This window comes from Archocentrus centrarchus, chromosome 5 (genome assembly GCF_007364275.1).
Source record: "Archocentrus centrarchus isolate MPI-CPG fArcCen1 chromosome 5, fArcCen1, whole genome shotgun sequence".
NCBI classification, from domain to species: Eukaryota; Metazoa; Chordata; class Actinopteri; order Cichliformes; family Cichlidae; genus Archocentrus; species Archocentrus centrarchus.
Genome location: NC_044350.1, coordinates 26643624 through 26666667, shown reverse-complemented (window position 1 = coordinate 26666667; position 23044 = coordinate 26643624). Strand labels below are relative to the sequence as shown.

Below are 23044 nucleotides of genomic sequence, written 5' to 3'. Positions count from 1 at the left end.
ATATTAATGTACACGTTGCTTTATACAGAACCGTATAAATGCAAACTTTCAGCAAACGATTAGATCATTTGTTTTGATTTGTCCACTCAGGTGTAGTTCACTGGAGTGCGCATGCGTATTGCACAACAGTCAGGTGAAGTCGGCAATGTAAAACTCATGGTTTCACTCATTCGCTGCAGCTCGGCGGGATCGCTGCGACTGCGAGTCTTGCAGATGTCTGTACTGGAGAGGATAGACTGGAGGGTGAGTTGGCTGACTCCTGCGTTTTCCTTTTACACATGAGCCAATTTAACAAAGCCTGTATCGTGTTTATCGCTTTTGTTTTATTAAGTCTCACAGTAACCAGTAGTTAAATTGGGCTGGTGCTGTCCGGGGCTGATCCCCGGCACACAGTGATCGGGAAACGCTCAGCCTCACTCCATCTCCATAAGTTACCCTATAGGCTATTTTTGTAGCCACAGTCTTAATTTGAACAATGACTTAATGCATTCCCACTTTTATCATTAGGTTAACAGCTCTAATTGTAGCTGTGGAGTATAAAAATAGCATCTTGCAAATACCTGTTTCACAGAGTTTCCCGTCTACATTGCAATGGTTTCCATAAAAGCCACCTTGCAGATTAGTTACCGGTTTTGTCAGTCAGACGGCGCAGGTGCCATGGAGAAATCTTTGCGTGCTAGAGGCCTGGTACCGAGAAATAAAGGTCGAAAACAAATGCAAACTGGTTGATATCCTATATGTCAACCAATATGCTATTTAACATGGCGCAGGCCTGTGGATTACCTGTTAGACTACACTAACTTAACTAGCAGGCTCAAGTTAAACTGTCGACCCAGCTAGGGTGGTTCGACCAGAATATAAAAGTAATTTAAATTGTACGCTGACTGTAAGTTTGTTCTACAGCATCATTAATATCTATTCTGTGCATATGAGCAGACTAATGTAGGATGCTAATTTAATTGTAATGCAGTTATTAAAAAGACTGATCTAAACGTATTCATTTAAAAATACTTATCTATTTTAGTTGACGGAGAGCCTGGCTTAGCACTCGTCACTTTAAATACCGACTTATTCAGAGGTTGTCAGCGCACATCAAATCTAGTTAAAGTTTATATTAAGTCAAATAATATCAATCATAGACCTACTCGTAAATGTGTATTTTCTCATTTAATATTTTTGCATCATGCTGATGTGCGCTCATGTCAGCGCTAACGTCACTGAGTCCCTCCTTACATAAACCTTTACAGCAGGCATTTGGGCATGAAGTGGTAGGTAATCACAGGTGTTAACACTTATAAACCTTCATTAATGTCATTAGTAGCACCTGTGTTCACCTACTATTTCATGTCAAGATGGCTGCTGAGCAAAAGGTCAGGTACAAATTCTTTTTTAACCAACCCCTGACCATAATCACCACGCACAGCGACAAATTGAATAACCCGTGATTAATGTCAATAAGAGCAAGGATTTACTCCATCAGAAACTCTGAGTAATTTGGTTTGAGGCTACTGGATTACAAACCAGTGGCGCTGTTGAAGGTTGAAACCTAAATAGAAATTGAAACAGGTTTTCAGTAAAATTCTTGGTAGGGTATTCTTGTGGGTTTTTTTTTTTTTTCTTCAACTATTTCTACAAACATTACATTTTTTATATTATTAAGTTAAAATTATAAAAACAAATCATTGAAACAAAAATAAAAATACAAGAGTACACTTTTCGCCTGCTAAACCAAATACTACGTGTTATGGTTCTTTAAAACAATGAACACCATATGGCAATAACTTCAATATTACTGTGATCTTATTTAGGAGCTGTTTATTTGTCGGTAGACTGTTCAATAAAATGCGAATTTTCAGTGTTAAAATCAGTTCATAAACCAAACCAGCTTTGAACTATATTTCTTAAGTCTGGGCACCATGGCAGACAGACAGACCATTAGGCAGAGCTGGCTCATTGGCTTCTGTGTCATTTTTAATGTGTCCGGGCATGGATCCATTTAATCTTTACACCTGACATGAGCTGAGTCGGTTGTCAGTGCAGCCGGCTGTCACCGGCTGCCAAGCTGAGCGTGAGGATCGTTTAAAACATTATCGGTAGGCCAAGCCTGAGTAACTTTCTCAGGCCAATCCTGTGCCTGTTTCAACACAGAAGAAAAAAAAAAAAAGATTAATCAGCACAGTTTTCATTTATGCTTGGCATCATAACAAGCCAAAGTCCAAAAGTAAAATAAAGATTTTTGAAATTAAAATAGTAATAAATAAATAAACAAATCCTCGGTCTCCTACATGGTTGTTCCCAGCTTGGGTAAACGGACACCACGGGGTGTCATCTAAAACTCTGCCCATTAAAATCTGACAGGTACTGTACTGAGCTGCTCATCAATTGATAACACAAAGCAAAGTGATAACATTCCAGAACAACTTCGGGATGGCATAATACGATTTATTGAGAAATGCTGACCTGATAAGACCAGATGAGCATGTGTATGTGTTTTTATTTTATTTACTTGCAAAGGCTGTCCTATTTGGTATTTGATTAAAACCAGAGTTCAAAGTAGCTTCCCTCTGAGATGTTGTAAAGCTCAACAAAAATGTAAATTAAGAAAGCGCTGCCTGTCGAAATCCTTTGAGCTTTAGAGCTTTTTGACAGACTGATGCTGCTAAGCCCTCGGGCTTATTGCGGTTTGAGACGTACGAACGCTTTGAAACATTGAAATGTCACGGGCCTATTTGAATACCTGTTACTGTATTTGAGTATAAAAACTGTAGGCACATATTGTCTCGGGAAAAGTTTTTTTTTTTTTTTTTATCCGATCATAAAATTAACCAAAGTCACTCCGAGTCGGGGTGAGCATAAACGCAAGGTTTTAATTAACTGGACTAAATGGGTAGCACACAGGAGGTGCTACCCATAGTTTACCCATCAACTTCCTATAACTAGATCTACGAGTAGTAAGTACGCAAGCTAATAATAATAATAATAATAATAATACATCAATTTTTCCGCTCATCCCATTCAGAGTTGGAGGGGAGCGAGGGAGGGAGGGCGCCCTATGCCCTATCACAGCTGCCATAGGGCAAGAGGCGGGGTACACCCTGGACAGGTCGCCACTCGGAGAGAGAGACAACACACCTATGGGCAATTTAGAATCACCAGTTAACCAAACCCTAACTGAATGTCTTTAAACTGTGGAAGGAAGCCTGAGTACCCGGAGAAATGCCACGCAGACACGGGGAGAACATACAAACTTCACACAGAAATGACCCCCGCCAGATGGTTGATTCGAACCCAGGGCAATAAAAAATAAAATAATAATAATAATGTGTTGACTTTATCAAATAACTGTTCTTTTGAGAACGCTATTAAAATTAACAGCTCAAACTGAGCATAGTGATTCGTCACTACAAGAACAGACTGTAAAATCCGTGTATACCACATTAGAAGGTCTCGCCAAGAAGCTCTCAGTAACTTATGGTCCTAACTGCAACACTGATAGATTCTCATACTCGTGATATTTTACACGAGCAAATTTCCCTGCAATACAATACAGCTGAATTTAGTAACAATAAAACTAAAGAAGTTAATATTTTTTCTTTCATTGTTGTCTGTAGGATCTCTGAAGAATGGAAATCTATTTAACATCAATTTAATTTAAGAATATAATCCTGAAACAGAACACACGAGTGTCCTGTAAAATTAAAGGTTCAACTAACCATGGGGCTTGAGGAGAAAAGAGGAATAACGAGAAGCTCAGTTTGCTGTAAGGCATGAAAAAAAAAAAAAAAAGAAGAAAAGAAGAGCATATAGTCTATGGAGGTTTATGGCTTGTAATATTTGACACCGTGCAAAGACGCTCTACAGACGGACCGAATTTTGATTGGACCATCGCCCCGCCAATCAGCAATTTTTTTTTTTATTTTCCGAACGCATTTAACTTTATCGACAGGGTGACGCCCACTTTGAGTGGCCGTGCAGATATAGTAAATGCTCATGTTTGCGCCAATAAGACTGAACGTCACTGTTTTGTCCATAAGAGGGAGTCGAGTTTCTTATGAACCGGTTTCGCCCACTTTCACAACAGAAGTACACAGGGCTTCGGCTGGAAAGGGGGGGAATATTGCCTGACAACGATTATTTTCTCTCATAGTGGCTGTGGAAACTCATATCTGTAGTCGGATAGTCAGTCGGTAGGTCATTTCGCTCTTCAGCCGTCACCCACGACTTTGCCTCCTGCTGTAACTGAAGAGCAAGTGGGTTCATGACCACCAGGAAGCTCCTAATTTTATCATACCTGGATTAACTCGCGGGCTTCTTTACCCTCTTTTTCTTTTACACCTTTGTTGTTTTTTGCAAGGAACAGACTTTTTCCTCGGACAGAATGTTGTGGAAATTAGCCGACAACGTAAAATATGAGGATGACTGTGAGGTGAGTTTAGTAAGAGATGGCCTCCAAAAAGTGAGATCAGAGTGGCACCGAAATTAACGGCAAGAATTAAGCGATGATTTTTAGTCTCTTAGGCTACGATAATTCCGATAAAATAAGGGAAGATCAAGTATTTAATCGAGCAGCGTGGCAGGCTTCATCAAGGGAGAAAATTTCCAAAAGTTTGAAAGTTTAGAGAAACAAGGAGAAATGCAGGATGTAGTTGTCAGAATTAAAATAGGTTATAATTCCTTCTAAAATTAAAGTGTGAGGCTGTTATTATTATTTTTATTATGCAGTAATCCGAGACGCTGATTGCTGGTGACAATATTTGCATATGCTTTAAATAACTATAGTATTAAGAAAAATCCTAAATTAACGGTCTAAGTTATTTTATCCCTGCTAATTCGTAATTTTCAGTAGACATCGAGCCAGCGAATAACCTGACACTATTCCCTTGAGTGACAACCTGCCATGTTGTTGGCGTCATTCTCAGCCGTCTTGTCTCCATCCCTTAGGAAAGGCACGACGGTAACAGCAATGGGAACCCACGGCTGCCTCACCTGCCAGCGGTCAGTCAACACCTCTACAGCCCGTCTCCTTCCCTCTCACACTCGGCCAGTTCGGACTTCCAGCCCCCTTACTTTCCCCCTCCCTATCAGCCTATATCCTACCCACAGTCTAGTGACCCCTACTCTCACCTCGGAGATCCTTTCAACATCAACTCCATACACCAGTCGCCATCATCGAACCAACAACAGCCGTGGCCTGGGCGGCAGGGCCAGGAGGGGATCGGCGCCCACGGGAGGAGCGGGCTCGCGAGTCAGATCCTTGGCTTGGAGGGAGGCTCTTCGGGGGTGAGGAGGGAAGGGTTCCGCCGCCCGGAGCTGCTGTCCCCACACGCTCACAGTCTAGAGTCATCGATTATTGGCGATAATATGGGAATGCACGACATGGGGCACGGACTGGATGATGTTCAAGTAAGTGTGTTTGATTAACATAATCACTTGAAATTATATTTGAGAGGAAAAGGTGTCTCAAAGTCACAAAGACCGAGACTCGCGTGCATGCATGTTTGTCCGAAGGGTGATTTACATGAATAAATTTAAGTAACATTTTGGTGCAAGGATGTATTATAGTTTATTTTATTGCATTTGCCTAGTATACGGAGATATTATCATTTAGGAGATTTAAGATGGCCAGATGTCACAGATGTTCAAAATGCATTTATATTTAAATTATATTCTCTTATATTATACCGTATATTATGTTTGTTTTGCATGAAAGTGGCAGAGGTTAATTACTAATAGGGACAGAATGTTAGTACCTACACCAGGGAAAAATAGACTAGGTTAAGCATAAACAAAACAATGTATATGTTTGCTTATTGCTTCTTCTTTTCTTTGTTATCAGCAAGTAGATGACCACAGTATTATTGTGGCAGATCAGACAGTCATCAAAAAAGGTGAGTTTTGACTTTTTTTTTTTTTTTTGACTTCTTAAATATTGGAACAATTAAAGAAAGAAAACTGCAGAAAAATTGCCTTAGTACAATAAAACGTGGTAATTACTAAGAAATGCTGGGCCTTTACTGTAAGAACTGCTTTAAAAAAAAAAAAACTTTGTATACTTGGATATACTTATATAGTGGCATGTCAGGGCACTCAGTGTGAGAGTAAGGAAAGGAGGAGTTTTCTGTTTGTACTTACACTGCATACAATGATAATCCTCATAGCCATGAAATGCACTTATCTAAGCCTGGTGTGATCCTTAGCCTATTCTGTTGGTGAAGGTGCATGAATGGATGCCCAGTGGGAAAGAACTGATCCCTTTCATATTCATCAGGCTACAGCTGACATGACATGAAAATTGAGCAATCTCACAAACTCTGACTGTGAGAGAAGAGGAAAGCTTTGGATCATCTTTAGGTGTGTTAAGCTTGCAATTGCAGCTCTTTTCTGTTCATGTTAACAGGAAATTATGAGTTGGTCTTGAAGCTGTGTTTGGCTCTGCAGAACCAGCTTTTGGTGGGGTGTGGCATTAGGCTTGCATGTGAAGGACAGTTCAGTAATTTGTTGAGACATGAACTGTTTTGAGGGAGAAACTTATTCCTGCTGTTTTGTCATCAGGGCTCTATTAAACTGACTTAAAGGGAAAGATCAGCCAGAGGAACATTATTTTACTGCTTAGTTTTAGTACAATAGACCGATAGAAAATATAATTTTGCTGAAGCAGGATTGGGTTTCATTTTAAAATGTAAACGTCATGTCTTAGTTTCTTGTTGACATGCCTGTTAAACATCAGAGGAAAACGGATGTTTTTGACTTGCTGACAATGTCATATTTCGCAGTACAGTTCCAATGTTTTATTCTTTGAAAGCATACTTGCAATTATACGGTTGCTTTGTAATATTACAATCTTACAGTACAAAACAAGCAGCACGACATTTGCAGAGTGCAATAAACTAACCAGTCTGCATTTGTTATGGAAATCAGTGATTGCTCATTATATTGTTCCCATGCTCAAGGGCACGCTATGGGCAGTCTAGGGTTTCCACGTGTAAACAATGGCATGTCATTCCCAGCAATTTGCCCGAGAGGAGAATTTAAGCACTTATGTGACTGTGTGATTTCTGTCTCAGTATTAGGACTACGAGGTGGCAGGAACCTTGATCGCTTACAGAGGACTTATTATCAGGGGGGAATTCTTGCGGGTGAGGATGAAGATAGCTGTTTTGTTTTGTAGTGTGCTGTATTGTTTTGTCTGTCAGTGCTTTTGTTGGATAAAATTTTAAAAATCTGTGAACTACTGTCATCTAACCTTTGGTGAATCTTAAAAATAAATAAATAATAAAAAAAAAATCAGACTGTCTAGCTCGGCCAAAGTCTGAGACTAATCAATTCACAGTGTTTTGTGGCTTAGATGAAGGACGGTCTGTATGTGCGTACCTGTTTGTGGATGGTCTTTGACGTGAGGGCATCATAGTTGTTTAACCATCAGGCATCTGATGTTTCCAAAACCACACATTTCAAAAGGCTTCAGTAGTTGTTTCTTGTATACTTTAGCACAGCAGAGGCTGGCTTCCTCCTTGGTGGAGAGCAGCACACGCATACTTCTGCACGCGATTACGTACGAGACACAAAAAGGACTGTGAAGATCAGAGCTTATGTAGATAAACAGGAAAAGTACACATTTCTTCTTTTTTTTTTTTTTTTTTTTTAAATGGACCATAAGTCTGGAATAAAGACTGACGATAATTACAAAATGTTACTCCCCACCCACAATCTGTTATGTTCTTTTACACTACTTTTCTCTTTAGCTTACAAACATTGTTTCCCCTCACTCTCCAGGGCCTGTCACTCTACCTAAAGGAAACACACTGGGTCTTCCCTTCCAGAAAGAGTCCCTGCTGGGCATGGTATCAAATCCAACAGAGGTGTTTTGCTCCGTACCAGGCCGTCTTTCCCTACTGAGCTCCACATCCAAGTACAAGGTTACTGTGGCTGAAGTCCAGAGACGTTTGTCACCCCCAGAATGCCTCAATGCATCGCTCCTGGGAGGCGTTCTACGCAGGTCAGAGCCCAGTCTCATTCCACGGCACAGCTAGACAGTATTTTCCTTCTTCCCTGTGGTTTGTAAAAAAAATCAGCATAACATGAGAATAAAGTTCTACTGAATTACAAAAAGCAGGATTAAGGAATCCAAAATTATTTAATTTTATCAATATTTCTGTTTTCTGCAAGCTGTTAAGACTTTCTGATTTTAAACCATCATTAAACATTATGGAAGCTGTAGAGCAAGCGATCTGTAGACTAAAGCTAAATAGCCCATGGGAAAGGATTTTTTTTTTTTTAAAAGTACAGCTTCACTCTGTTGCTCTGGCTCATCATTTTTTATTTTTTTTTAATTATTTTTTTGCAAGGTTTGTGACATTCTTTGTGTCGTCTGCAATTTTGATCCAGTGCTTCCTTTAGGGATAGATTACATCAACATAGTACCTACCTAAATACACTGTGGTTGTTTTTTGTGTGTGTGTATGTGTATGTGTTTGCGTATGTTAAACTGTGCCAGAGCTGTTGACCTCATGGCACATATGTTAGTGCAGCAGTCTGTTGAGGGACTTTGAGGTTACAGTACATACTTAACACCCCTGACCAGAGCATTTTGTACTTGGAGTGCACGTTTGCCACTTCCCATGTGCCTGTGTTAATGCTGACATGCACCCACACACTCACGTACACAATCAGTCTTTTTTTTTTTTTCGCCCCCTTTTAAGTAGGTCATGCAGCAATACAAGTATCGTTAGTAGCGGGACAAGAGGGAGAAGGGGTGGGGGCACTCATACACACATGCTTCCCTAAAGATGCCCCGCTTCTCACCCACCACTGAGGGGGAGAGCTTGTCTGCCAGTCATGCAGAAAACTGAATTGGCTATGGCAAGTCGGGAGTTAAAGAGCTTCTGAAAATTCATGTATGAGTGAATTTCTCTCTATGCTTTTGAGTGGAAGCATCAGTTGTTTCAGTATTTTTTTTTTTTTTTTTTAAGGTCAAGAGAGCCTGTGTATATATTATATATATTTGCTTTGAGACTTTGCATAGGCATGAGTGCAAGGGGTTCTCTGACAGGTGTATGTACACGTGTTCCAACTCTCCTGGCTATTCCTCTTAATTTATGGTCTAAATGGCCTTCTGGGGAATCTAATAAAGTGTAAAGACACATAAAGGACATATTTTAAACTCCACTGATAATTATATACAGATGTTAAGACTGTGTGATGTTATGTGAATTACTTTATTGTTGTGCACTCAATTCCCCCCCCCCCCCTTCTACAGAGCAAAGTCAAAAAATGGAGGCCGTTCTCTGAGAGAAAAGCTGGACAAAATTGGGCTTAACCTGCCTGCAGGAAGAAGGAAGGCAGCTAATGTCACTCTACTTACCTCACTAGTAGAAGGTATGACACATCACTCATTTGCACACAGTACATTCTCACACTATAATTACCGTTTGCACTGTCTAGAATGTCACACCAGTAGTGTGAGAATGTGGGAATGTCCGTACATTGACATACTATGTGTGTTTCACTTCTTGTGGAAAGGCTGACTAAAGGCAATGTGACTGCCAACTTTTTTTTTTTTTGTCTTTGTTTAATGTGCCAGACTGTCATCTACACATTATTTGGTGAGTCATGGTGGTTTGGAAAATTTGGACAAAATCAAGGTGACTGAACTCATGCTAGGGGCAGTCAGAAATGAGAGAACCATTTTCCATCTGAAATATTCCAAAAGTATTTCAGCATCAATTCTATTACTGTATTTTGTCTTATATTACTCAGTTTGCACAATCACCTCTGGAGCTTAAAAAGTTAAATTGTGTTTTCTTTTTCTTTTTTGTCAAGGAAAAACATTTTAACATTCCTGATTTTAAGGACCAAGATGGTTTTCTGATGCAGTTCAGTGTGAATGACAGCATGACGCCTTCACCTTCATATATAAACAGTCATACCTCAGTCAGTCAGACAGTAACTTTTGATTCCACTATCGTTCCAGTATCACTTTAATCACATTTACCTGCCGCTGGCTAAAGGAAGATATTTTTTTCCTCTTACTCCCCACATGCCTAATTTTTTATAAATGGGGTGATGATTCTGTGCAGGAAAATGACTGGAGGCCTGTGTTATTTAGAGACCTTCAAAGTTGAATTAAGCCTTGTTATCTTGTGTTTGGCTCGCCAGGAGGGCCAGCTGACCTTAAAGCTTGTGCTTCTGAATAGCTTCCAGTATCCTGAAGACTTGTGCGTGTCTGTCAATAAGCAGTGGTGTTGGCATCTCGGGCACTTTTTGCTAGCATTTATCCACATAAACCCTTTATGACCATGCAAGTCAAACCACCCTCAAGACAGAAATATATTAATCTGCCTAGCTCTTCTTACCTAAAGCTAGATGAATGAGTACAGCTGATTATTCTTCAGTTCAGCTGCTTCACTTCATGTGCCTTCATGCTTGTGTATATGTGCTCCAAAATGCGATTGCTTGTCTAATGGTTTAAACTAATAAATTGCTCTGCTGGACAACTTAACAATCCATCATGGCCCACTATGTCAAAGGACAAGTTGTGATAATGTCTGTCTAAATAGTAATTCTTATTTATTTGTGAGAATGTATTCTTGGTTTGGGATTAAGGAGGCACCTCGAATGTTGTTTTGAATCTACAGGTAACTTGCATGTTTTTACTCTTGCATCTAATGTTTCCCTTTGTTTTTGTCTTAGGTGAAGCTGTTCATTTAGCAAGAGACTTTGGTTATGTGTGTGAGACTGAGTTCCCTGCGAAGGCAATTGCTGAATACCTGGGCAGGCCGCATGTGGAGCGCAACGAGGTTAACTCGCGGAAGAACATGCTCCTTGCTGCCAAGTAAGTGTCTTTTCAAGTGTTGTCTTAATATGCATACATTTATACATACACCTCTTGCAAAGTAAAATGTACCAACATAACCACTTTTAAAAAGGTAGTTTTGTAGTGTTTGATTAATGGAGCATTTTACTTTCTAAATTACCTGAAGTGTTATCTGTTTTCCCATTAGGCCACAAATAAGCATACATCTCATATCCTCTCACATTCTGTTTCTCTACCTACAGGCAAATCTGCAAGGAGTTCACCGACCTGCTCACTCAGGACCGTTCACCTTTGGGAAATGCTAGGCCTGCTCCCATCCTGGAGCCTGGAATCCAGGGCTGCCTAACTCACTTTAGTCTCATCACTCATGGCTTTGGCTCACCGGCCATCTGTGCTGCGATGACCTCACTTCAGAACTACCTGAATGAGGCACTCAAACAAGTGGACAAGATGTACCTGAGCTCTGGTAGTGACACCCAGGGATCCTCAGACAGTGGAAGTAAATCTACTGATAAAATGGACAAACACAGGAAATGAGAGCTCAAAGGAGAATCCCTATGAACTTCAGAATCCCTGAGTCCCTTAATCTCGCTGCCCTGTCTTCCCTTTTGGACTTTTTAAAACAAAACAAAAAAAAAAAATCAATATTTGGTCTCGTCTTTTTGAGAGCGGAGTTTGTGCGTGAATGTGTACGTATGCTCACACTGTAAAATTATATTTTTGACAAGTTGGGGATTTTTAACAACCTGTCACAGCAGGTTGCAAATGTGGTGAATGCTGTGGATTGGTCCTGGTGGGAGCCCACTCTGTGAAAGAGTAAAGCCCTTTTCAGACATGGCATCTGTCTCCTAAAGCGACAGGATTGTCACTGTGATGAGTCACTTTTACAATTAATGCTTGTCACACCTTCATTCACACATAGCAACAAGAGTGATGCAGAGAGGCATGTATATGTTATTTGCCACATGTGCATTTGTGGTAAATGGCAATAACTCCTACCACTATCGACTGGTAAGGTTTCTATATTAAGTTCTCTCTGCGATTGCCACTAAGAACACGGTCTGTGTGTACTGCGTGGTGCTGCTGAGTGAGTTGTCCCACACAGGCTTAGCATGAGATCTCTTCAAGAAAATGAAAATGGCCAAAATGCAGCAGAATAATGTTTTTAATCTTGCTGCAAATTAGAAATAAGCCAGGGATATATATATATATATATAAATAAAAAAAGAGAGTCTATGTTCATAATATTGCTGTTTAGGGCATTTTTCTTGTGATATGAACAACTCAAAAGTCACGCAGTCATAAACACATCAATTAATATGACTGAATGCATGCGATATGTAAATGCTACTCGATACAAGCTAGCAAAACTATGGTCATGAGTTTTACAGAGAAGCTGCCAGAGTGAGCATTCGTACACAAAGCCTATGTGATAAGATGCTGTCAGATTGCTAGAAAGGAGTACATGCCTGAATGGGGCTTAATACATGCCATATGATACTAACCACTATGCAGTTACGTACAGTTGCCAGTGGCCTATTGCTACAACCACAGGACCTGTATTTTGCTGAAGAAGATGATGGAAAAACGGTACATTAATTCATAAAAAATTATATATATATATATATATATATATATATATATTTCCCCCCCTCCCCCTCCCCTTTCTTTATTTTTTGTTTTTTGCTTGCCCCCTCTTCTTTTGAGGACATCATTTCAAGATGACTTTCTGTGGCTGTGAATTCCTCTGTTTTCCCCATCCTGCTCAGTCTGGCGGCAAATCCACTTATTTCCTGTGTCTCAATAGACTTGCAAAGGACAGTTTTTACGTGTGAGAGAAAATCCACTTCATTTTCTTTATTTTTCTGCATTAGTTGTACGACTACTTCAGAATGAATCCAGTGTTGTTGTGCTTTGTTCATGGGAGCTGATTTGAATCTTGTGCAGATCTGGATGAGGAAAAAAAAAAACACTTGGTTTGTCAGTCTGTGCTCTTTCAAACCAGAAACTTTAAAGTGCCCCCATTATACTGGTTTATAGGCTCATTATTTTATTTTTGTGGTTGTATACTGCTTCAGCAGATCTTCTCACCCTCTGAAACACTCAGTATTAGCCGCTACATTAGGATTTGAAACAACTGTTTATTCTTTTTTTTTTTTTTTTTTTTTTTTTTTTTTGAGGGCATGCCAAACTAGCTGCTAGGTGTGCATTATGCCACCGCATTACTTGGTGACATAAATGACAAAATAAAAGCCTGGACTTCAAATGACACATTTCAAGCAGTTTAACAGCAGTGTTTTCTTTGCAGGAGAGAATAATTCCTTTTGGTGTGGACTCCCATCTTTTTTTTAAACTTCAAAAAACCTTGTTTTATGCACAAAAGTGATATAACAGACTACAGAATAGAGAAAAACCCAGAATGCATACCAGGGGCACTTTGCTACAACGGAAGCCTCTTCAGTGTTTGTGGATTACAGGTGTTGGCGTGCATCCTTGTTAGTCAAATGTGTAAACATAGTACTGAGAATTTTTTTTTTTTTTTTTTTTTTATGACCAAGTTATTCATTTAAAAAAACAAAATTAACACCAACCTACCAACTAGCTCACTTCTGCCAGATTGTGTGTTGGTTGTGAGAATGCGTGTGTAAATGTAAATATTTTTCTTTAAAAATGTTTTTAGAAATTAAATTCCAAACATAGAATTTTATCCAGTGTCTTGCCCTGGATGTAAATATTTTCTAATTTATGTTGTAATTTAACGGGCTTGTGTAAATACTGGTTTCGGTGTATGGTTTAACTTTTTATGATGTGTTAAACTTTTGTAAATCAGTTAGTATTTCTTTTTTGTTTTGTTTTTTATCAACTAGAGGTTAGAAAGTGGGGATAATATTCTTTTTTTTTTTTTTTTTTTTTTTGAAAATGTTAAAAATGCTGTTTTAAAGTTTCAGGAAAAAAAATAATAAATGACAAGACTCAAGCCTGATTTAGTGAATCAGTAATGTTGCCCAGGCTGTACACACATTTTTTTTTTTTTTAATGGATAGCACTTTTGTTCTGTAGCCCCTTTTTCAGCAATATCACACAGATGATGGTTAAGTCATGTGTTGAAAGATTTTCCTATTAATAAACGGCAAAGAAAAAAATCCCCTACTCAACTAATGAGAACAGTAGCCATCATTATGTGCTCTCACTTAGCTTCACAAATAAGCTGTGTTGCCCAGTAAAAGCACAGACCTAAAAAGTACATCATGTGATGAACAAAGAAGCACAGCTGAGAGAGGACAAATGGCTTGTTTATGTTTAAACTTGGAAAACTATTAACACTATTGAATAGGCTGTAGTAAAAGTCCAGCATTTAACATCTATCTTTCCAAACTCATAAGTTTCCTCTTTGGCAATGCTGGGCTGCAAATTTCTCACTGCAGATAAGAATTTAGTCAAGCAAGAATGAAGTCGTGCAAAACTGTTATTTGTTTCATCACTACTTGCCTATTTAGCCCTTGCTAATTTATGTGGTCCGTCTGTTTGTGTTTCGGGTAGGAGTAACACCAATACACTTTTGTGCATCAACATAGAACATGTAATTGGATTTACAAGTATACCAACAGCATTGTAATCCACAAAAAAAAAAAAAAAAAAGTAGTACATCAGCATTTCTCCATTTGTTTTACATTAGCTTTTGGGGTCAGTGGGTGAAACCAGCAATTCTCAAAGACCAAGCCACAGGTTATAAAGGCAGCAGCAGCAGCAACTACCTAGCAGTTAAACAAGTATCAGCCTCTCCCCTCAGAACCTGTTTAACCAGACCTGTCAACGCAGTGGCTCACTGCCCTCGCAGCAGTTGACTTTAACTGCCTTCAGTTACTCGTATTAGCTTGTATGCTCTGCCCTGAAAAGGCAGATAATGGGTGGAGAAGATATGGATGAAATTTAGCAAAGAGAGCAAGATTTTTGTTTTCTTTTTAGTGCCTTCGATGACAGGCTCAACATGGTTGAGGAAGTACTGAGGATTTGATTGGAGGTTATTGGCCGTTTCTTTATGCTACATCACAGGGTTTGTTTTGGCAGATCTAAACAGTTACACACATGCATCCTATTTGCTTTTTTCATTTTTGTCGGTGGAATCAATCCTATCTGAGCACGTTTGAAAAGTCAGAGCCAGTCAGATGATCAGCAGAGTTGTTCAACTGACCTGATTTTTTTTCTGATGATTAAATGCAAAGAAAATGATTGTGTTTTCAGTTGGACAACACTGGGACTGCTTTGCTTAGCGTAATTCCTTTTATGTGTTTTTCCAAAACACCGGCAACATCCCAACTGGTCAAATGTTTTCCTCTCAACTGTGAGACAGTGTGAGTAATTCACCTGTGACACGCCTAATGTAGCTGGGAAAAGCAGGCGAGCATAGACTTGTTGAGCTTACCTGTTACCTTCACTCCCTTTTCTCTTATGAAAGAAGAGGAACTTTTTAAAAAATAGATATTAGAGATTGTATCTGACATGTTAATATAATCTTCAGATCTCATTAGGATGCCCAAGGCTACTTGTCAACTCCAGATTCACTGAACTGTAGCTGTATTCTATTCCAGCTCTGACTGACTGACCTTTGCATGTAGGTCAAGCCCAGTCACATGATAAAACTGTTAGATGGAAAAAGGGCCAAAAAGAGAGAACTTGATGTGATATTTCCCCTTTTTAAAAACCTTGCTTGATGATCTTTTGCTTCATTGTTGTTGTTTTATTACTTATCAGCCTAACAACTTGACTCTATGCCTTTACTGTTACAAATTTTACAGATTTTTGCCCAACATGTTTCCAGACACTTTATAGTTACCCCTTTTGTTAACCACTTCCCTTCTCTGTCTTTGAAATCTGTTGTGCATTAAGGCTCATTTGCAGTCAGACTAATCGCTTGCTTGCAGTTGCCAACCACTGAAACCACTTTATGAGTTAAAACATAGTCTTAACGTCCCATGTCATAAGTGACAAGTCATACGGATGGGAGTAGTGGATTCTCAGGAGCCCGATTCAAGTCGTGCCTGGCTCTGTAAATACAGAATCCAGATGATCATTTTACTATCAGAAAAAGTGTTTCTCATTTGGACAAAAATAGGATCAATCCAGTCTTTACATGATTAATAGTACCATTTCGACGCAGTGAGGAATGAGAGGCATGAAGAGATATAAGAAGAGTGAAATGAATTAAAGTATTAGAGATGACCACTTCACTGATAACAATAAAAGTTGCAACATGGCCTGTATCAGTGATGATAAAAGCACTGGAACATACAAATCAAGATTACTGTTAGCTGACTTAAAATTAATCATATAGAGGTAAATTTACTCACTCTAAATTTCAGACTTCAGAGCAGAGGAATTTCACCTTTAATGAATTGTCAAGGTGTAAAGGTGGCCTCAGATTTGGTGACTTTATTGTGTTTATTGTCGTCGACTCCTCTTTGAAAGCGAATGGTAAGTTTTTGTGCTTTGGAGTCGAGCAAGCTAATAATTTTTTATATTCTGGTTATAGTAGAAGATCAAAAAGATCTATTCGTGCACAGCATTTTTAGAAACTGACCCTACTTACTGGTTTGGATTGGATTAAAATTGGATTAAACGGTGAATTTCATGCAACACTTTTTAGTAAGAAGGCAGTTCTTTGTTTCCAGTTTGATAATGGTCTCACTCCTGAAACAGTATAATGTTGCTTCTAAATGCCTGTGGCAATACAGATGACAAAAATTTTTTAAGAAGCACATTTTAAGAACAAAATTGATTTTTTTTGGGGGGGGGGGGGGGTTAAAAATGTAAATGTAAAAATGTAAAAATGCACAAAATCAAGAAAAGAACAAAGAAAATAAACAGAGAGAAATTTGGCCTCTTAAACTCATCTAGGCCAGCAGTTAGTATTGACCATTTTAATTTGGCAGACCAAAGAGAAGAGCATGATTAACTGTTGATTAATATGGAAATATATTTCTAAAGGTATAGTCTCACAAAGTAACTACATATTTTGCTTTACTTTCCTGGTATCCTTGAGGAATGTGTCTACTCCCAGACTGACTCACTGGCATTAAATAACACCTGAATTACAGTAAGTCTGCTCTGTGGGCTTTAGCCTGCTGAGATGTAGTCAACAGCTGTCAGAGAACATGGGTAATTTGATTGTGTCTGGGGAATACACACTGCCTTTTATATGTTCACTGTGTATTTTTATTGTAGCAGCTGTTTTATTATCCCTAATTCCATAATTATTCCTAAGGCAACCTCCACCTTTTATTTATGAGAAACCTTTTAAAGAAGCCAAAGAGGTTCATCTTTCCATGACAAACCACTTTGGCTAATAATTGCCACAAAAGTAGTTTATTACAACGCATGGCTGACAGTATTTGAAAACATCAATAACAATTCTGAACTGACTCTGAGTATTGAACTAAATAAAGCTAAATGATACATAATGGTTCCATTTGTATAATAAGCAGAATCATTTATTAAACTATCAACGCTGATCTGAGTTGAGAGGTTTTACATTTCCGAGTGACTGTTTTTGTGTGAAGGTTGGGGGCAGGGTGAAGATATATTTGGTGGAAAGAAGTTCAATAATGACAGCATTAAGCAACTATGGTAGGGGGTGAGCTGGGAGTGCGTGCGTGCCTGCTGTGTGTATGCTGGGGTTAGGAGTGGTGGGGGTGGGGGGTTGCTGCTTAATCCCTGAGGAAAATGTGGAAGAAATTAATCTAAATTACAAGGATGAAGCTAGTCTGGAGTCTGGGTCTGGAAGAGCTACAGAGGGAAGGGAAGGAGGGTGAGAGGGAGGGAAGAGGGGGAAACGGCTCTCACTCCTGTTCTTTTCTGTATTTTGGTTGGTGTTTTCTTGTTATTTTTTTCTTTTTTTCTCCTCATCCTGTGGGAATGAGGTGGTCTGTCTTCCTTCCTCTTTGGCTTGCCACGCAGACGCCCCTCCTTTGCTTCCTCATGCATGGGCCTCTTTCCAATTAGTTAGCATTGTAGCCACTGCCGGTGTGGACAAGATTGTAGAGACCCCTCAGTCCCTGTTCTCATCCTGGTGTTCTCTTCTCACAGACAACAGATGTCTTGGTTTCTCAGGGAATATGTGTTTCTTTGCTGGAAGCTTCAGCAACAAAATAAAGGTACTTTGCATTCTCTTCAACCTGCCACATCCCAGTACTCGTAGTGACTGTATTAGCTGTAGAGCAGGCCTTGACAGTCTCCAACAAGCTCATCCGTACGCAGAGTCCACCACAAGTAAAAGCCTCTACTTCTTTCTCATTTACTCTCACACAAAAACAGATAAATTAACACAGAATGGTTGCCACCACTCAACTATCTAATGAAAAGCATCTGCTGTCTCCCCTTCCAAAGGCAAATCTTGTTCACCTAGGTCTGAGTTCAGTAATCAGAACAAGCTGTTTGGTCAACAAACAAACCTGTAAACATAAAACATACCAACGTTTACACATTGTACTCTTTATTAGTTTATCAGAATAAAAATTCAGGACCATAGGGGTATCAGAACAGGAGATAAGAGGTCTCATTAGTTTCTCAGATGCTTCTTTCTCAACCCTTTTTTTTTTTGCAGCCCATTAAGTATACTGTGGATCAATAGAAAACACAAAAAAATCCTATAAAGGAACATTTGCTGCTTATTGTTGTTACTGTTAATGGGATTATGGCTTAGCAGGGATTATTGATTTGTCTCTGTCTCGCTGCTCAGTTCTTCATCGTCACTGACATACACATGGTTGATTCCCAAGCCCAGAATGAAGTCTGTGAACGCATGGCTGAAAAAGAGGATGAGACCACCGTAATGGCCACATTGTCTTCAGGGTTATAAACAACATGATGAAGTCAATCTCTCTTCTCTCTTTTTTAGTCTTAATTCCTATATAGGCTTTTATTGCTGGCCTATTTTTTGGGTCATATTTGTCATATTTCCATGCTTTCAACATCACAGCTTGTTTCTTATGATCTATCTGCCAGCGTTCTCTAAGCCAAACAATCCCTAGTCTCTGTTCTTTTAGTTCATTCAGGGCCTCTACAGTGCATATTCATAAACAACTGTGTTTAATAAAGGCTATAGTCTTAGAGTTGACTTGTCACTTCCTTGGCTGATAACCAGATTTTCACTGGTTGTCAATGTTCAGTGATATTTTTATGAGGTGAAAAAATGTACTACATCAACAGCCTTCCAGGATTGATCCTTGATTTTTAATGCGGGACTAACACAATTTTTTTTAAAAAACCTTCCTGCATTTTTACCATTCTGTACTCAACCAACCTAATAGGAACTTCTAAATCTAACTTATTTAACTTTTACATTTAATAAAACTTTTTTCAATCAGCTCCAAACTTATTAAAACCATATTTAAAAAGCTGTTTGTGGGGCTGCATTTTGTAAAAAGTCAAGCATAAACTTCGCAGCAGCTTGCATGTTCCAATTAAACCTATCTGTATTATCTGTTTAATACTTTGAGAGCAAATTATCATATTTTATTGTGTTTTGTTCATTTTTTTTTAAAAATTAAGTTAAATTTTTAACTTTTTTGTAAGGCTTCACTGGCTCTGGGCTCTGTCATGCTGGATATGACAAACTCTGTCATCAAAACTGAATTTAGACTCATTAACATTATAGTTCTTGAGCCGCAATCATCAGGTGATATTATCTTTTTATTTATTTTGAGTCAACTGTATCATTCCAGTATAAAATGTCTCAGTGAAAATATTAAAATGCTTACTAGCTTTTTTGTCTACTGTCTGTCCATTTAGACTAACAGTGTTAGCCAGTACAGTGCACTACTATGCCTAATTTAATGATAACATGCACATCCTTTCAGCAACACTTCACAAATGTTTCCTCAAGGAGTTTGCTGGCCGACACAGTGAGCCGTCTAGATTCTGGTCTCTTAATCAATTAAATATTGAGATTCAATAACTGTTGTTTGCTGTGTGCAATAACAGTTTGTCTTTGCTTTCTGAAGCAGATTTTTTTCTTTTAAAAGACAACATTAATGCTGCTGTTCACTACTTATTTACTAGATTTTCAGTGAAAACAGCTGCAGTTGGAAACCAGGTCAATGACATAGATGAGAATTGATGAAAAAAGTAAACCTGTAAGCTGTCAAACTAAAAGTGTGTGCTGAAAAAAACACTACAAAGCTTTGTTGAGGTTGGGGAACCTCAGGAGAACAGAAGACAGGAGATAAAGTGAAGTACGTTTGTCTACACAAACAACATCCATCCATCCATCCACCCACCCATCCATCCACCCACTCATCCATCCAATTTAGGTTACAGAAGTGTATTATCTCAAATTTACAGGTAGACTGTTCTACATTTGAAGGAACTCCAAATGCAGCATTGTTGTAAGGTGTTAAAATTTAAGTTAGATTGTCAGGTGAAAGTGGCGGCCTGTTAAGGCCATAAACCATGAGCATGCTAATCTGGTACAAGTTCATTAACCGATGAACTTGCTCCCAACAACAACAACAACAATCCAGGCCTTTTTAAGGTGGACATGATGAGGGGAAACATTTAAAAGCCTGAAAGTGATAGCTGCTACAACCAGGAAGAAAGGATATATAGCATACATGCACATGGGTTTGTGTTGTCCTCACTTCAGAGCAGGAATGCCCATAAGCAGGAACTAGCTTTTATGGTTCAGCTAAAGGTAAAGCTCATTACTCTGGCCGACAGTCCCTAACCAGCTGTACTGCACAGTTTAAGCTCTGTCCTCAGGCACTTTGACTTTCCACTAATAAAGATAGCAGAGGAGAAGAGAAAAATACAGAATGGGATTCTGCGAAGACAAAAGAAGAGGCTGTGAAGTTAAGTGAAGAAAAAAAACTAAATTAAATACATGAACATGGCTGGATACTTGAGTTTTCACTGAAAAAAAAACAAACAAAACAATTGAAAACAGTGCCTTTGTTAAAAAAAAAAAAGACACAACTCCCCATATTACAAAAATCGAAACTGTCCCTGGTAAGGTGCTTTATAGAGGTAGGAAACAGCTAAATGAAAAGATACGTATCTTCCAAAGCAGGAGAAAATAGTAAACATGTGAAGCCAAAGCTGCTTTGAATGGATTTCTTTGACAACAAATGCTTCCAGTATGGAGTGAATCATTGTAAAACCACATTCATTTCCTGCCTGTGTTTATCCACAGAGGGATGAGATACAAAGCTGTCCAGACTTGTTTGCAACGTGCAGGAAAGTGTACAGAGAGGGAGATGTGCTCATCTCTGACAGGGAAAGGCCGTACTTAAGCAACTTGTAACACTTAACGTGAATAGCAGTTTGACAATCTCATGCTACCGAATGAAAAAAAAAATAATGAACACTTGCAAGCTGCTTTTTAAAAACTATTTTATTCATAACAAAGATAGGGGGAAAAAACTAAAAACTGTTTAACTTAACTTTTGTCTTCCTACATTAGTGATTAATAAATGAGTTAATCAAGAAACGGCTCTTTTCTCCTTCACCCACTTTGCTCATTCCTTCCTTTCCAGCAATTTATTCAGCTCTTGTTTGGCATATGGCAGCCACAAAGTTGCTTGACTCAATTACATTGGATGCTATTGTGTTGAAGGGAGGGAGAGAAAGGGAGTGATGTTTACAGTACCTACCCATGGCATCCGGCCACTACGCTGTTTTTGCTTAAAGAGGGAAGGTGGTGATGAAAGGTGTCAGTATCCATTGGCAGATTGGTAGAGCTCCTCTTTAAACAACAGACAAAGATAAACAGAAAGAGGAAGAAAGCAAAACAGCGAAGCTATTTTCTGCTGTGGTTTTACTGTGATACATACAACATTACATATGCAGATAGAGCTAAATTTTCTGATATTACTCCATATGTGGAAATCAAAATATTTATCATTAGTTTCTCAAGTCAGCTAACCAGTGGTGAATATTAATCTGGCATAAATTTAATAATGTCTCTAGGCTTTATTTGTTGGAGGGGTGGATTAGATCATGTATGCTAAACTGGGCAAACACATGTGCTTGTTCTAAATGTTTGAACAGTATAAAGTGATCAAATGCCTTCATACCAAATGGATTTATTAAAAAAAAAAAAAAGCATTCAGGATCTGTTCTGTTTTGTATTTCTGGTTTTATATGGTTGTTTCTATGAGACACAAATGTAAAGCATGCGAGCATCATAAATGTGTGTTTGTGTGTAGACTCACATGCACCTGCCTATTCTGAATATAAAAAAGAGAAAAAGCTAAATTAGCGTGACTGCCACTCACAACGGTTATGCTGATGCAACCACCGCTGCATAAACGGGCATATCAGAGGAACAAAAAGGGAACATGAAGAGCACAAGGGAAAGAAAGTCGCAAGGTCCCAGATGCCAGTTGATATGAGGGCGATAAAGCTCATATCTCAGCATGTTTACACTCACAGAACTGCTGTGGTATACTATCTGATTGTTTGGTGAGAAACAGAGGTCTCTGTTATGGAGAGAGTCACTTTATATCTTTAAAACTGATGCAGTCTTTGTCATTCTTCAAAAAAATTGCTGAAATCAGTATACACTTACCAAACTACTACATCGTATGCCTCCTGATATCAAACTGGGGATGTTAAGAAACCCTCTCATCCACAATTGCATTGACAGGAAGCTCTGTCATAGCAGAGGAAAGAAAAAAAAAGAAGATTGTGTGATAAATTTCACAATTTAAACAACTGCTTGTCAGACTGTTGAGAAATTGATTTTGAGATATCACACTGCAGGATGTAGGGTGTATGTGAGCACCTGTTTTTAGTTTGTGTTTCTGTGTGAGTGTGGTGTGAGTCACCAAATAAAGCAATCTAGCAATATGAACTTTCTAGAATTTCACACCATTTTTTTTAATGGAATTTGCTTTAAGACGGTAAGTACATTCTTGGTGTTACTTTATAGTTATCTGTCATGAATTCAAGATCTGCTTTTCCAACATGAATTATACATATTTACATTAAAGCCAGATTAACACTGAGTTAAACTGTAATGTAAGACAAATATGAATGGAAATGCTCTTAATTAACTAGGCCATACTGGTGAACCCTGTGTGCATGTGCTTTTTTCTTTCATCTCTGCATACATGAGTGAACATAAATAAGAGCAGGAGTGTATGATTACAGAAATGTGTGCATAAGTGCAAGTCTGAATGTGTGCATGTGTGAGAGCGCATGTGTGTGTGTGTTTAGTTCTTTGTGCAAACAGAC

At 38.7% G+C, this 23044-nt stretch overlaps 1 protein-coding gene across 4 annotated transcripts; it reads left to right on the top strand.

The window, feature by feature from the left end:
* The first annotated feature begins 181 nt into the window (after positions 1 to 181).
* On the top strand, positions 182 to 12975 carry tfap2c (transcription factor AP-2 gamma (activating enhancer binding protein 2 gamma)). 4 transcript variants are annotated; one of them, XM_030730346.1, is made up of 8 exons: positions 182 to 243; positions 4942 to 5403; positions 5837 to 5888; positions 7065 to 7136; positions 7774 to 7996; positions 9257 to 9375; positions 10690 to 10831; positions 11056 to 12975. In XM_030730346.1, the coding sequence occupies exons 1-8, from the start codon at positions 214 to 216 to the stop codon at positions 11348 to 11350; spliced, it is 1395 nt and encodes a 464-aa protein (XP_030586206.1). In that variant the 5' UTR covers positions 182 to 213; the 3' UTR covers positions 11351 to 12975. The 4 variants fall into 4 exon arrangements, with proteins under 4 accessions (XP_030586206.1, XP_030586208.1, XP_030586205.1 ...); XM_030730345.1 differs by lacking the exon at positions 182 to 243 and adding an exon at positions 4072 to 4426; XM_030730348.1 differs by lacking the exon at positions 7065 to 7136.
* The last annotated feature ends 10069 nt before the right edge of the window (positions 12976 to 23044 follow it).